General features: G+C 39.1%; 2 protein-coding genes across 4 annotated transcripts in view; one reads left to right on the top strand and one right to left on the bottom strand.

Moving 5' to 3' along the window:
* soul3 (heme-binding protein soul3) overlaps positions 1–4266 on the bottom strand; it is a 10837-nt gene extending 6571 nt beyond the window's left edge. Inside the window, exon 1 of one of the 2 annotated variants that reach the window (XM_014334640.2) lies at positions 3648–4266. In XM_014334640.2, coding sequence (XP_014190126.1) covers positions 3648–3891 — 244 coding nt within the window. In that variant the 5' untranslated portion in view covers positions 3892–4266. The remainder of the gene's footprint in view (positions 1–3647) is intronic. The other variant, XM_005925685.3, reaches the window with a different exon arrangement.
* The window catches only part of fancm (FA complementation group M), a 40417-nt gene that overhangs the window by 10933 nt on the left and 12731 nt on the right, over positions 1–16753 (top strand). For both annotated transcript variants that reach the window (XM_014334638.2, XM_005925686.2), the window contains exons 5-13: positions 8072–8203; positions 9120–9252; positions 9409–9501; positions 9677–9781; positions 10229–10407; positions 11527–11733; positions 11841–12081; positions 12175–12323; positions 12793–12957. In XM_014334638.2, coding sequence (XP_014190124.1) covers positions 8072–8203; positions 9120–9252; positions 9409–9501; positions 9677–9781; positions 10229–10407; positions 11527–11733; positions 11841–12081; positions 12175–12323; positions 12793–12957 — 1404 coding nt within the window. The remainder of the gene's footprint in view (positions 1–8071; positions 8204–9119; positions 9253–9408; positions 9502–9676; positions 9782–10228; positions 10408–11526; positions 11734–11840; positions 12082–12174; positions 12324–12792; positions 12958–16753) is intronic.

Genomic DNA, 16753 nt, shown 5'->3' with positions numbered 1-16753 from the left:
TTTCTGTTCACTTTGTCACAGGTAAAAGACGCAGCCGTCCCAGACTGACCGCTGCTCATCACCAGCTGAAGGCACACGAAGCGTTTCCTCTCGCTGTGCTTTCATGAGTCGTGATTTTTGACAAGAAGCCAGTTTAAGTTGATTCTCCATTAACTCCCCCCCCCCATTAAATATCAAAAACATCTGGTCTGTTATCAGCATCAGGCATTTTAATAATCTGGTTACTGGTCAAATTATTACTATTTTAAAACAGCAGCACTGGTCTCAGTCCCAATTAGAGCAAAGCAGTTTACTGTGGCCTAGGCTTGTCCCCTTAGTACGACAGTGAGGCCACAACCTCAGTACCAGCATAGGCAAGGTATTTAATCCCCTCTGAGTCAGAAAGGCCCAGCAAGTGATTTTGTCCTTAGTGCTGCGGTCAGGGAACAGAGGGAGGAGGATGTGCCAGTCTGTTACTGGATTCCCTAAGGGCAGCCAAAGAGACAAATAGCAGATGGTTAGAAACTAAATGATTGGGTATCTAAAGGTGATAGTAGATAATTAAATTCTTTGAATTGTTATAAAATATAGTTTTCCTAAGTACATCTCATTTTCTTAAGCTCCTTGCCACCACATAATATTTAATAAAAACAATTACTTTTGTTAAATAATTTGAGTTACACATATACTGAAGTATAGACAAGAGGTTACATGTAAACTGTATTCAGCCTAAAAGAATCCATGTATTCTGACATACAGAGGCTGAACTAATAAGAAGCCTGTGATTTGGTTTAGTGCCCCATAGGGCAGGTTTTATTGCTGTCGAGCAGGAATTAAAATTAAAAGTTTAACTGATCTCAATAGGCTTATTGTTCAGGTCTCTGTCTCCATGATCTGCGATCACCAGTGACTTGAAAGACTTCTGAGTACGAGACTACTGTTTTTGTTGTCGGCTCCTGCCGAGCACAACGTCTGAATTCACACGCTAAAATCAAACTTAGAAAACTACAAGTTTGCAACATTTGTTAGTAATCAGCAAAGCAGAATGAACTGAAAAAAGGTAAGATTACATTTGGTTGTGTGTTTTGTTTTTGTTTTTTTGCATAGAGCAATTCTGAGCACGTCTGCATAAAACCCACAACCAAATGTAATCTTACCTTTTTATGTTTTAACCAGATCCAAAGGATAATGATGAAGACTGTAGTCATGGCTAAAGATTTTGGAAATGGGAACACTGCCAGAATTAACTTTTTAATTTATCTGAATACAGGGTTTTGAAACTCGTGAAATCCTTGTGTATGTTCTTCATTTTTGCAGCTGCCAAATTCTTTTTACTCTGTTATTAATTAGGGTTTTGTATATTCAGTATTAATTGCATTTGATTTAAAAAAGTGGTCAAGGCACAAACAGGAAAATTCATGGATTTCTATCAACTAAAGTTCCACAGACTCGTTGCCTTTACTGTATGTGGACAAACCATTTTAACTTAGTCATCCTGCATTCTGAGCCAGGAAAAAACAGGCAATCCAATAGTTTTCCAAATAAAATAATGGAATGCTAATAGAATCGAGAAGACCTGATTGAATCGGTGACTAAAATAAACCGACCCTCTTTTGCCAATTTGGTGTCAGAATTAATATTCTCAGTGGTTAATACTTCTAAGTTAAACACAAAGCAATGTTGCAACTTAAAATTACATCTAAAGACTGTATGAGGCATGTGTGTTTTGTGCCGGACATGCTATGTGAGGAACAGTTTAATAGCACATTCAAATCAGACTCAGCATCTCAGTTGTTGCTTAAAACCTAAAACCATGAACAAGGCATTCTTGAGCAACCCTGATTACATTATAAACACTTTGTAAATACATCATGCACACATAAAAACACATTTCCATATGGACCAACAACTGTGTTGTGGTCGTGAATATAGAGCGCACTCCTTAGTTCATCTCTCATCCTTCTGCTCGTCTAACTGAGCGAGTAAATGAACAAGGAAATAAGAGTCCTACACCTGCATTGTTTTGTACGATTTCAAAAATCGCTGTACATATATAGCTGGTTATGTGTGTGTATCACCTTTTAACAATTGGTTTTCAGTGTTCTCTCTTTTCCAAATTTCAGGGGAAAAAAAAGACGTTTTTTTCTATCAGGTCCAGGTATGACTGAAAATTTTTATTTGTGTTGATAAAGCAATGCAGGTGTACCAATGCACAAGTAAAAAAAAAAAAAAGCACCTATCACAGCCTGTGGTTGAACTGGGCACAAGTAAACAAAACATTGTTAAGGAAATACTAGTGACTGTAAACAGAGTTGATCATTGTGGGTTAACAAAGTGAAAATCAGTTAGCTTTATTTCATGAATTATATGTCAGACATATCACACATGTGGTTATTGTGAGGTTAAAAAAAGGTCCATTGTGAAATCACAAATACAGTCAAGCTCATGTTATGATTCTTTGTTTTTATACTTCTGTAACCTTACAGAGTTATTCCTCTAACAGGGATATAGTGCTGAATCAAGCAAATAATATATATAAAACCCTGTTAGGCACATCTAACAGTGTGAGTGGCAAATGTGTCTGTCTAATTTGCGAGTGTACACTTTGTATTTCCCATCAAAACAAAACAGCCTGTCATCTGCCATCAACCACACAATTTGTTTTTGTCTATGACCAACAAAAAAAGGAAGCCAAAGCATCTCTATTAATCTTAACACAAATTCTAATATTACTATATTTACTACTAGATCAAACAGGCTATTACTACATAAGTATTAGATTTGTTGCCCTGACCTAATACCTCTATCATAATATCACAGTGTCTATAATGTTGCAAACCAATATTATGAATATTTTGAGTTGTAAGCAGACAGATGTATATGCTGGACTGTTTTATGTGCCATACATGGTCCATGATTTTGTAGCAATAGCTGAGCCTTACACACCATTTATTTGATGTGAATAACTCACTATACTCACTGTGCCCCCTGTGTAAGAGTTAAGTGTGGCTTTACTATTGTGACAGATGAACTATTTACTCAAGTAGGCCAAAGGCATAAATCTGCAAATATTCAAGCATAAAAAGTAGTAGCCATTAAAACAACAGATTTTAAGCCCTATACACTAAAACTCTTACTAGGAATCCTGGAGGCCCCATGGGCAAACTGTAGGAACCACAACTCTGTGTGCCTCATATTGTTTTTCCCGTTTAATTACAACCCTTCTGCCCGAAAGTGTTTTTAGTTTTAGCATGCATTTATTACGTTCACATTTTTAAACTACTTTACAAATTTTACAAGTTGTTTTTTTTTGGGTTTTTTTTACGAACTAAACACATGCTTGTCTGAAATTAAGAAATGTTCTGGCTGGAACAGGTTTGTCTATGTCCCTAACCGGAATCTAGGTCAATGTACGTGGATCCTTCAACAACAAAAAAAATTGAGTGCCAAAATTAAACATCCCTTTAGCTGTTATTTTGACTTGTTTTCCGCTCTTTCTATCCCTCACATTAAACTTTATAAAAGAAACAGGAAGAGTAGGCTACTAAAACTACGAGGCTAAAAGCCAAGGTGTATGTCAGCTACGTTGGCATGTACCTTTTTGGTTTTTAACAATTCCCCCAACATCATTTCTGTATATAAATATAGATATATATGTATATTTTCACCTTGAGAAACTTCCACTTGGTGTCCCCTCGCTACCTCCTGCCAGTAATGTAGCAGGCGGTCTGGATTTTCGTCTTCCTCCATGGTCTGGCCTTCTTCTTCGAGACTCCCATTGCCAGAGTCTTCGGGCTGGTCCTCCGAGAAAGACTCCAGGTCCTCCAGTGTGATCATCCCGTGTCGGTCGGGGCCGCTACCGTCTCCACTACTAGGACCGCCGCCACTCATCTGGCAGCCACCTCGGTCCATTTTTTTCTTTGTAAAATTGACTAGTACCTAATGAGATAACTGTCTCAAATTAATGGGCAAAAGAATAAATGCTTCAAAATCGTCCGGAACGACGATTTGCTCAAGCGCTAGTCTTCTTCCTTCTACGCGCCGCGTTGTTTTTGCTTGTCCAGATTAGGACAACCTTTACTTTATGGTCGACAAACCAGGCGCTGCTAAGCTTCACCCGATGCACATAGCCATGTTTGCATAGCTGACTTATATACGACTTAAACGACGCATTTTCTTTCACCGGGAGCACTTTGGAGCCGCTGAAAACAAAAAAGTCAACGTCGCTTTCGCTCGTGCGGAGCAGCGTGTCGCTTCCCTTGTCGTCGCCGGAGGTCAGCGCTATGTTTATAGAGATGAGGGCGGGCCGTAAAACCACGTGATCTGTGGGCTCCCACAACCCCCACCTCCTCTCCTCACACCCACCAAGACCCCCTACTCTTACATACCCCACCCAGCAGTTTACCTAGAAAGGTTTAGCTAAGGGCAGCATAAAAAAAAGCTTTTTATAGTAATTTTCAAGTTCGTTTGTAGCTATTATTTACTAATTAAACAATTAACCTTGGAGTCTCTATGTGAAGTAGCTATGTAATTAGGCTATGTATTTGTTGTTTGCTTGTCAAATAAGCTGCAAGCACTTTCCCCCCCTATTTTCAGTTAATTCTAAAATTGTTTTCTTACAGAGTTCTTTCTGTAATTTATCTTGTAGTCCCCCAAGGACATGGTCACAGCATGTAGCTTGATTGTGACTGACCATGACATCAATAATTTCAATTACAGTAATTGTATTAAAACAGAGCAAAGCCGGGAATTTTTTCATTTGAGAAGCTGACATTTTAACTGACCTTTTAGGAAGAGAAGATGCATTTCTAGCATACTGTTGTTCTTTTTATTTTTTATAAAATGTATTCCTTTCACTTTAAATTATACTTGTTCTCTTATTTCAGTTACATCTTGATTTGGTTACATTTTGGTTATTTTTTATGTACATATACATTTTTTTAGTTAAAACCTAAGTCTCCCCTTTTCTATTAATCAGTCAGAATAAATGCTTTCTAGATTGGTATTTAAAATGTTCTACTTGTGTAATAAACTTCCATTCACTGTCAGCTTAAAGGATCATATATTTTAATGTATTTTTCTGTCACAGTAACAGCTTTGCATTTCATTATTGTGTATTTTTTGCATCCAAATGCTTAAAGAAGTTGATGACATCCTTGACCTTAAGAACGCAATTTTTTGGCCTGCATTTACATCTTTGCCGTTCATTTAAAGCAAGCTATAAAACCTATAAAAGAGTGATAAAAATGTATTTTAAATAGTAATCAGTTCTTTTCTTTGCTAGATCTTTTTAATATTTTTTTTAATCTGTAGTCTTTCGACAGATTTTTTTTTTTATTCCCAGGCAGTGGATTATAAGCACACGCAAACTTGTGCGCTAGGGGACTGACTAGGCAGGATTTCCTCTGATCTGTGTCACTGCAACAGCCAGCCACCATGCTGCACCCTTCAACAGGCACGTAGAGAGGATATTATATAATCTACTATAGTTGGTGTGGGAGGGTCTGTGTAAATACACTGAAAGACACACCTACAATGCTCTACAAGGAGAGAGTGGGGGGGACCCGTGGCCCCTCCATGGCTGTGCCTTTCCACTTACACAATCACTAGTTTTGTCTTTTCCCTCTCTTCATTATAAGCCATCACAGACAGATATGGATTCACAACAGCAGCCTTGTAGCAGCAGTCGCCTCATCAGCTGTCACATGGTTAACCATACTGAAGTGTGTACTCTTCATTTAGCAGCTGGTTCTTTTCTCTTTAGACTTATTCAAAAGTGTCAGTGATACTAAGACAGTTTTACTATGCACACAAAAATACAGACACAGAACTCTTGACACACAGACACACAAATACATCATGAAGACCTCCTCGTTGTTTACATGACAAAGTGAGAGTTCAGTTTAGTATAAGTTATGTTATTAATAGCTGCCTATAGACAGACTTTGACCAATTCCTCACGTCACTTAGCTCCATGGCTCTCAACCAATCAGCTGCTGGAACCCACAGAGCATGCTCATTGAGATTGTCAACTACATTATTGTCAATTGGGCCAAGCTCTTTTTTGCTAGCACTAGATAAATCAAAGTGCAATGTCTACACCATCTTTATATTACTATCCTTTATTTCAGATAGCATTTGCCTTATGCTCAAGTTGCTAAATGTACATATGAAAATATATTTTAAGTTTGCATTCCCAGTTTCCACATTTAAATCAGAAAATGCAAATCAACACCTTAACCTTTAACTCCAAAGTAATTCTTTCGGCAAAGTAAATCACTGGATACCCTTGGAAACAAACTAGTGCTGACACTAATCATAAACTGAGGCCAGGATTTGCATTGATTTCTACACAAGAGGAGGTATAAATAATCAGACATATTACTTTCAGAGTAGACACTTTTCTTTCAGCACATTCTGTTATTTCACTTCACATTCCAGGCAGCCTAAAACAGTGACCTCACTAATCTGGTTCTGAGTAATCTCATAATCTGGACCTGACCGCTGTGTACACATTTCCACACTGAGCTCCACCTATCAGCCTACAAGCTGGTTGCTGCTAGCGGTCCTTTCTCTTGACATGTAAAATAATAAAAAAATATCTTATAAGTAAGAAAGGGACACACAGCAGCTACAGTAAGAGGTGCAGACACAACTTTGTTCTTCACTATCTTTACATCGATTGAAAATCAGTGGAATGTCATGAATGACTAGGATTGTTGTCGACACTAAATTTAATTGCAATCAATAAGTTGTTCAAGCATCTATGGTGGATGCATAGATGAAGTAAGAAAATTATCATACCTTCTAGTGATTCTAAAAAGTTCTGAGAAAAACATCTGCGCTTTTAGCTTCTGCATTGTCGGAAACCCAATGTTTTGTGTTCATCTGTCATTTTGCTCATCATCTTGCAGACGATATACTAATATATCACAGTAAATGGGGGAAAAAAGGGGAAAAGGCTGTAAAACTGTTTTTATCCCCAGAGTGTTTGTTCATATAAACAAGCAAATCCATCATTGGCTCCATCCTTGTCATATTGCAGGTAGATTTCATTGTAACCATTAATAGAAATGCCTACAGCATTTTTGCTGCCCATCTGTACTCAGTACTACATTGAACATTGAGTACTACCTGAACTGTGCAATTATATCTCCATCCAGCACCCATTTTGGAATTTTGATTTAGCTGTAACCACCTCACCTAATTGAGGTGGTTAATTGAGCTTAATAAGAAAAAAAATCCTGTGTGACATACATTTTGTGAAACTAATAAATATCTATCTATACATCCATCTATCTACACATCTATCTATCTATACATCTATACACACACACACATCTATACACACACACACACATCTATACACACACACACATCTATACACACACACATCTATACACACACACACACACACACATCTATACACACACACACATATTAATGCATATTAATCTCAGAGAAACAGGTTGTCGTTAAGGAGATATGGGGCATGGCCTCAGCTCAGTTCACTCATAAAGAGTAAATCTTCATTTCTGGTTCATTATCGCTTACAATACCCTTTATTTACTTTGTTAATTTTGATGCTTGAATGCCCTAAAAAAACAAGAAAAATTGCTTGCCATGTGTTATATAATTTTGTTTTTAGACACTAGTTGACTCCACCGGGTAACCTACTTTTTTCCAGGGTAATTTTGTTCCATTCACTTTGCAGAGTTGCTTTTCCACCCAGCTGAAATTGAAAATGTAATGACCCAGCCTCCCATTATCCACGGTCATGAGGATGAATAGATGTTGGTAAAATTGTCTCTTGGAAAAATCGCTTCAATCTGTTTTCCCATTATAAGAAAACAAGGACAGGGGAGATGAGAAACACTTCAATGCAATTTAGTGTTAAGAAGTCAGACTTTCATTTAGTCTGTGTGTGAGGCTGTTTATCAGTAGAACAAACATCTGTATGTTCCTGGATGTACCTTTCAGCTCGGGGTCACTAGGATGCAACTAGTCAGTGTTATGCATAATGCCCCCCTCAAAGAACAGGAAGTGGCCTACAATTGATCACCTATATATGTGTTTGCCTCCATTTGTCCAGGTGCTGGAGAAATTCATGTCTCGTCTGGTCCAGAACAGAGTGATGGGCCACAAGGATCTGCGGACTCTTACCAAATACCAGCTCATTCTTGCCAGGGATCAGTTCCGAAAGAATCCACCATCACACCTCAAGGCATGTAATGACTGTGTCCCATTGTGGTATCTACTGTCTGCTGTAATATGTAATTTTACACGATATGATACACAGGTTTTTACATCTACTAAGACCCATTTTAAGAAAATATGGGGCCTTGAAACTCGAGACATGTAGCCAGCTATTTAATGATTTAACTGTGAATGCATCTGTTGTTCTGAATATTATTTAATAATCAAGTCGCTAATCTTCATTTACAAGAATATGGAAAGAGGGTAGCCTGTGGTGATGCATTTATAGAGAATTATCCCCCTTGTCTCTACAGAGCTTTATCATGACTTTGTGCAGGACTTTGTGTTTATCTGTCTGGCTTGCAACTTTAATGCTACTTTGATTCACTGTCATTTCCTTTTCATAATGCTCCAGTAGGCAGCTGTTTCCAGTAAAAACACTGTACCAAAACAGGCATACGGGGGGAGTACCAAAGAAAAAAGCTAAGCACTTAGCAGATGCTAAGAGACAGATGTTCACTATTTCAAAAGATAGTGAACTTGGGCTTTTAATTACAAAACGAACAGAAACACAACTCCAGATAAAATTAAGTGCTGTTGTGTTGCAGATGCAAATAAGTGATTGATTGCACGGCAAAAGGTTCAGCATATATACTTCCAGTTGCTTACGGTTATTTAGAATAAGCCGGGGCTGAGGTGTGCTGGACGATAGTCTTTGGTTCAGTGGAGAAAGAAATCCATTATTCACTTTGTTAGTGGAACATTTTATATACTCCATTTTTGTTTAAAAAATGTTATTACTGCAGTTGAAGAAGTTATGGACAGTTTTATTTTTCATACTATTTTTCCGCACTTAATGGCCAAATATTATATTTATTTTCTTCCACTGTCACTCTGATCCCACATTGGTCTCGTGAAGTCACACAGCCTCTTTCACTCAGCAGGGTCCACAGCAGGGAATGCTGGAGGGCGACTTTGCCCTTTGCATCAGCCTGTACCATGGCTACGAGCTGCTAATGCAGATGGGCCTCCGATCTCTCTTCTTTTACATCCAAGGAATCATGGACGGATCCAGAGGTCAGTCACCTCACCTCTAACCTTTGCAGTACATTTCTTAGCCCTTTATCCAAACAATATGTTGAGTCAGAAAACGGTAGCCTTTCGAACGCCACATTATCCACGGGTGGAAACAAGTTTTTAACATCAGGCCTCTCCTTGCTTTGTTTGGCTCAGAGATGTCCAGGGCCAAGAACGAACTGCAGAGAACTCCCACGTTCATGGATTTCTACAAAGAAATGGGAACTATGTTTATGAAGCCATCTGCTGGTATTTAAGTTCTTATTCAATTCACATAACTCACATATTTGAGCCTGTTATGTAGCCAGAAGAAGAGTTTTGATATCTTAATTTACTCTGATCAGTGATATTTTCTATTATCACAAAAATACCTGCTTTAAAATACAGCAAAGGATCCACTGCTTTGGTTTCACTGTTTTTGTAGGTCCAGATGAGCCATTCATTTACAGCCACCCCAAACTGGAGAAACTGGAGGAGGTTGTGGTGCAGCATTTCAGACTGTGGGCTGAGAGCTCAGCAAACAATAACGGTGATCTACTTAATATAGCACTGCTACTCTGTGACTCACACATGGGTTCAAGCAGAAATGCGATAGTCTCTTCTAACTACATCATGTTTTGGTTGATTATCGTTCTTGCCATGTTTATAGAAAACAAATACTTTTGGAAGCTCAGGATGTGATGTTCATTAAATTTGTGGTAAACTTAAACCACAACAGTAGCATCCATACATTGGTTATATCTATTAACAAAGGAGATTTAAATAACAGTGCTTGGTACAGTATAGTTTCATTAACTTGGAACTGAAAACTAAAACATTTTCTTGAGGTCGGGTTGAGCTGAGCGTATTTAATCACAGAACAAAGCATTCCTCTGTCTGAATTAGACTGTCATAAACGTACAGAAAGAATTCAGCTCAGGATTACTGAAGGAATTTTTTATTCAGTCTGTTTCTCTTCTGTCTCCTCGATGTCCAGGTTCAGGTCCTCAGGAGGTAAGCACGCGTGTGATGATCTTTTCATCATTTCGGGAGAGTGTACAGGAGATCGCAGCCATGTTGAACCGCCATGCTCCGCTGATCAGGGTCATGACATTTATGGGCCAAGCTTCAGCTGGGAAGGGGGTCAAAGGCTTTACCCAAAAGGAGCAACTGGAGGTAGACATTTTTTTAGACAGTAAGACAAGTGTTATTAATGTTTTGAGGCACAGACAACTGCTAGGCAGAAGGAAAAGCCAGGAGAAGATTAATTTATGTAAATGACTGAAGGAGTACACAAAGAGGGTGGTGTGACAGAGAAGGATGGTAGGGATAGCGTGGAGGTGATCCATAAAGGGAGCAGAGGCAAGACTAAGAGGACAGTGTCCAAGGCTAAACTCCTTTTTGCCAAGCTAAAATTGACTATACAATCTTAAAAGAGAAAACCCCCCAGAAAGCATTGACCAACAATATTCAAAGATTTGTGATCACATGATCACATGATCACATGTACAGTATTGTTTTAAAATTCAGCAGAATTCATTTGTAACTTTTCCTTTTAATGGCAGTGAACTCCATGTTTGAGTTTGACTTGCCTTGTTTACATTTGGTAAGCACCTCATGGGCTGATTGGAAAGTTGGTAGTTTAAATTCTGGCTGCTCCAGTCTGACAAAATATCGTTAGACAAGATACTGGTCCACAAGTTCCTCCCAGTGCATTCATCGTCAATGTGAATCTGGATAGAAATCACTTAGCTTTAGAAACAAGCTTGTGTGAATGTGTGTGAATGGTTAAATGAGGCATGTTGTATAAAGTGTTTTAAATGCTCAAGTAGAGTAGAAAAGCGCTGTGTAAGAACCAGAACATTGTAGGGTATAGGGTTATAAAACCAACAAAGAAGCTGTGTACAGCAGTCAGTGCAATACCCATGTATTAATTTCACTGCTGGTTCCAGAGAAATATAATTCCTCTCTGCAGACTGCATGTTCCATTTCCTATAAGCAAATAATACAGGAATCAAACTAACATGCAAATGCACTGACCATCCCATTGGCTGGTCTGGTGATGGAATATAAATAGAGCAGATCTTAATCTGTAAAATGTCATAAAAAGGGACTCTAATTTGGAACAAGCAAACAATTACTTCAGTTTTCCATTAGTATGTAGTTAGCACAGATTTGTATTTCTATAATACTTTTGCTATATGGTTGCACTAAAGAGTTTAGGGGGACAGTATAAGCTGGAAAGATTAAAATACTTTATACTTTGTATGACTTTTTCCTACTTTTTTGTTGCAGGTGGTACACAAGTTCAGACAGGGAGGCTTCAACACACTGGTGTCAACCTGTGTGGGGGAAGAGGGCCTGGATATCGGAGAGGTAGACCTCATTGTTTGCTTCGATGCACAGAGGAATCCTATTCGTTTGGTACAGCGAATGGGGCGTACTGGACGTAAGCGTCGGGGACGCATTGTTGTCATCCTGGCTGAGGGGCGGGAAGAGCGGGTGGGTGTTGTATAGTAATTCTAGTCATTTCTAGGCAAAATGAGAGGTGATAACGCAAATGTGGCTCCACAAAACCGCCTAAAAAGTTCAGTCTTTGTTTTCTCCAGACTTACAATCAGAGCCAGAGCAACAAACGCAGCGTCTACAAGTCCATCACTGGCAACAAAAACGGGTTCCACATGTACCCCAACAGTCCCCGTATGCTGCCTGAAGGGCTGTACCCCAAACTCCATAAGATGCACATTACCTGTGGGCAGTTTGATCACCAGGAGAACAGCAGGCGGTCTGTCAGGGGTCGACGGTCCCACACCGAGAGTCGGGCCTCACTCATCCACCCTCAAAACCTAAGTAATTCCAGAGTCTTTTTTAAGATTGATCAAGTTTTTATTTGTGGAATGGTTTTCTGATATTGACTGAGCACATCTGTGTATCTCTTGGTAGTTCAACAGGGCAGCTCAACATCCAATGGTTTTCTGAGCAGTACAGAATATTCCCTATGGGAGTCAACCATGAAGCTGGAGGATACTGAGCCCCATCCAACCCTGAAGCAGTCACACTTCCTGTCAATACCCAGTGACCCACTTCCTCAGGTTTCTTTAGTATTATTGTTTTGTTTCTCTCATTCTACTGCAGGTCTGAAAAGGAGATAAACAAGGGTGCACTGATTATTGGCTCATTTTAAGTTTAACCTTGACAGCTGTGCCATGATCCATATGTACAGGATATGATACTATCCAGTGACAGGAGTTTTGAATAGAACTACCCCTTCGAACCGCTTCATATGTAACAATAACAGCTGAGACCAGAAATGGGGAAAAAATAGAAATGAAGATATTTTGAGTGGATCTATGGATTTCTGGCAGTTAAGTGTCACTTCCACATTTGCATGGGGCACGGAAAGTGCAGTTGCCATGATTTCAGGTGGAATAATCTCCCACCTACAGCTGGAAAGCTATGCATGGTAAAACCAGTTTGTGTCATATATTATTGACTTGAATGTAATGATATTATTTCTACTTCAACCTTACTTTTTTAATTATGTTATTTCATGTCCCTAAGGAGGAGGTTTCCAAAGACAAACAACCATCCAGGGAGCTGTCTTTGTGGGAATGGAGACACTGGCAACACAAAGCGCTCCCTTCTCATGTTGTTGATCATTCCCTTCGCTGCAGCCACTTTATTAAGGTGATGGAGCTCATAGACCGCATGAGAGAGGAAAATGAGGTGAGACGAATGTTTGGTTAGTCATCATTTTGTTGTTTTATAAATAATATGGCATTCAGTTATAGCAAATGTAGTACTTCTTTGTGTCGTACAGGAGCATAGCTATAGCCTAGAATGAGTTGACAGCTTACTAGTAAATCAGTAGAAAACCTAACCACTAATTCAAAGCATACACCACTAATTGAAAAGCTCTTGGTGATAGGAAACTGGTTTTATAAAATGACCTTAGACATCTTGCGTAAATCTTGCTTAGTTTCATAAAATCGAGACAGTAGTGAGCATTTACCCATGGGAAAACCAAACTTCATAAACTTACTAGGCTGAAAGGAGTCAGCTGAGTTGCATGTGAACACACAATTGTGGTTTGTGTTGAGTTACTAAATTCATCTTTTTGACCTGGAAGGCAAATTCCTTGCATAATAAACAGTTTCCATGGCGTAATTGTGGCTTTAGTAAGGAGATAAATATTTGATTTATATTCAGCTGGGTCTTTCCAGGCTGTTTCTCCTTTCTTTTTTCTTTCCAGTTGCTATTTAAAGAAAAAGGGCTGAATGAAAAGATTCTCTTTTAAAAACAACACTTCAAACACTATTTTAATTAGCATCTCGGTGCACTTGAAGCCAAATTTGTTATCAGTGGGTTTTAGTTATTTTTAAAGAGAACTTAGCTATTTTTTTTCTCGTAGAGGAAATTGAAGGGTTTACCATCTCAAAGTGTTCTAGCTCATAATTCATCTCTCGTCACAGTTTGCTGACCCAGCAGCAGCAGCTTCGTTCATGCTTTAGCTGCTAATTGAGAGCAACCGAATCAGTATGGTTATCACATCAGTCCTGTCACAACAACTGTTGCCCCGTTGAATTTGCATCTCAAGAATCGAAGATGGAGCCAACTCAAGTATTGCTTTGGTGTTATTTAATAATCAGTGTATGAGAAAGGTAACTTAATCACATGGTTTTTCCAATTACTTTCTTCCTGACCTTGTTTTTTGTGTTCAGCTAGTAGGTACCCGCTAAACACCTTATCGCCCGATATCTGCTATAGCCCGCTACAGGCCTCCTCGTCTCGCCATCTGCCATTTCACAAGATTGTGCCATCGATAAGACCCTTGAAATTAGGTCAGAGATTATGGTAAAACTGACTGTTGGCTAAACTAACAAATGGGCTCTTATTGCCATTTTTTCCCCAATACGGATCTTGACTGTACTCGTGAAGGAGAAAATTATTCCACTTGTGAAAACAAAACAGGATTACGGCCCAAGATGGCAGCTTATATGTCACATGTTTTGATGGTGGTTGAATTCAGGTCACAAGTCAGCCAATGAGTAATTAGTATTTGGAAGTTGGCACATTTGTCATACTTTTGCTACAATAGAGTTGAAGTGAGATGATAAAGGTATGATTGTGGTCTAGACTTTCAGCTTGAAATCGACCGGCTTAACTAAAGTATTGCATTAACCGTATAAGAACAATCATTTTTGAGTTCCTCCATTTTTGCAGCCTGAAAACCAATTGGACACTCTAAAACCAGTTGGAATGCTGTGTAAAATGTAAGTACAAACAGAATGAAATAATCTGCAAATGTCATAAAAACACATTTTATTAACAATTTAATATGAAAAAAAAAAGTTTAAACTAAGAAAATTTACCATTTTATGAAAAAAGTAGGGTCATTTTGAATTTAATTGAAACTCAGAAACATTTGAACAGATGAACAAGATGCCATGTTTACCATTGTGTAGAATCACTTCTTCTTTTAACAACACTCTGCAAATAGTCTGGTCTCTCCTGGGAACCAAGGCCACCAGCTGCTGGACTTTTAGGAGAGGAATGCTGTCCCATTAAACTCTGATAAAAACTTCTAGCTGCTCAACAGTGCAGGGTCCTCTGTAAAATATTTATTTATTTAGTGCTAAATCTTTTCAGTTGGTGAGAGGTCTGCACTGCAGGTAGGCCAGTTCAGCACCTTGACTCTTCTACAAGAAAGCCACATTGTTGTAATAGATAAAATATGTAAGGGAAAAGATCCCATCTGGATGTGTTTCTCTAGGACCTGCATATACTTTTCAGCATTGATGGTGTCTTTTCAGATGTGTAAGTGGCCAAACTGATAGGCACTAATGAACCCCCATAACATCATAGGCGTAGGCTTTTAAACTGAGCCCTGATAACAAGCTGGGTGATTCCGCTCCCTGGTTTGTCCTTTAGTCTGTCCATGTTTTCCAAAACGAATTTCAAATTGTGACCTTTCTAACCACAGAACAGTTTTCCACTTGGCTTCAACCCATTTTAAGTGACCTTTGACCCAGAGAAGCTCACGTTCATCTATGTTCATGTTCTTCTTTGTATGAGAGAGCTTAACCTGCATTTGTGGATGGCATGGAGAACTGTGTTCATAGACATGTACATATATATATGTACATGTATGCTCATATATCATGTACATAACCTTTTTGGTCCTTTAAGTTCTAGCTGGATGGAAATAACCAGAATTGTATACACACCAAATACCTGGAAAAAGCTAATAAAAAATTCCTGAAAGGTTCTGGCTCGACACCAGACTGGTCTGTCCGTCACAAAATTAAATTAGAAGCTGTCTTCAGCATCTCCATCTTCAGCGACTGAGAACAAAACCTCTTTCAAATCTGTAATTAGTTTTGAATTTATTTATTTCCAGAAAGAGCAAATCTCTTTTTTTTAATTCTACACAACCAGTAAACAAACTACAGCAGTACAACTGTATTTTAAAGTCCACAAAACATGTTTGTTCATATTGTTCTTGTTTTTGTTCATCGTTTTAAACACATAAAGTTAAGGATTAACTCGCAATATAGAGGTGATGAACTAAGTTGTTTTTACGTTTTTGCAGCTCACGCACAAAGACATGTTCTTTTTTTTCTTTTTCTTTTTTTGTGTCCCGTTTGGATCTTTAGCCATCAGAATTGTTGTCTTAAGGCCAAGAAAGATGCCAAGCGGATTTATTTTACCAAGTGGATCATCATGGCCTTGCCATATTGGTCCATTTGATTGACCTTTATTATAATTATGAATTTATTTTATTTTCAGTTGCTACAAACGGGACAGACATGACTGGGGGATAGGACAGGGAGAAAGAATGAAAGAAAGAGAGGGAGAGAAAGAAAACAAGGGGAGAAGAGAAAGAAAAACAAACAAACAAAACACCTGGTCACCTGTATGGAGAAAAAAAACAGAAGAGAAAGCAAACAACAAAGAGCAACATAATAAAAAAAGCACCATCACAATAAACTAGCTAGCAGTAGATAACAGTAGATACTAAATAATTAAACGATATTGTGCAGCACGCAAGATAGACAGCGCACAATGTGCTTTGAGGCAGCAGCCAAGAAAGTGTAGTCCGCGTCTGTGAACACCCGGTGTACACCTGGGCCCGGCCCCGCCAATCGGCCACCAGGAGTGAGCCGGTACATACATGAGCGCCCAGCCCCAGACGACAAGGACCACCAACACACCAACGTCTGAGGGCATCAGCCACCGGCAGGGAGTGTGGTGAGGGGAGATAGGCCTCCGTACTTTAGAGGGCCTGAGATGTACCCAGAGAGGTTGAGTCTAAGACCCAACCTGACATATAGACACAGACGAACAGGCACACGCGGACACAGACGTGCATTCCCACCCCATATGCACAACCAAATACTCGGCACTCACCCAACGTGTAGACAGACACAAATAGACACTGCACAGACAGTCGCACTCCCCAAACATACTCTATATCCCAGGTCCAGGTACCCCCGCCCTCAGAGGGGCAAGCCGCACCTAG

Source organism: Haplochromis burtoni, unplaced genomic scaffold (genome assembly GCF_018398535.1).
Source record: "Haplochromis burtoni strain Fernald_Lab_line unplaced genomic scaffold, NCSU_Asbu1 Contig_86, whole genome shotgun sequence".
Taxonomy (NCBI): domain Eukaryota; kingdom Metazoa; phylum Chordata; class Actinopteri; order Cichliformes; family Cichlidae; genus Haplochromis; species Haplochromis burtoni.
Note: the sequence above shows the minus strand (reverse complement) of the source record. Positions and strands in the feature narration are given on the sequence as shown.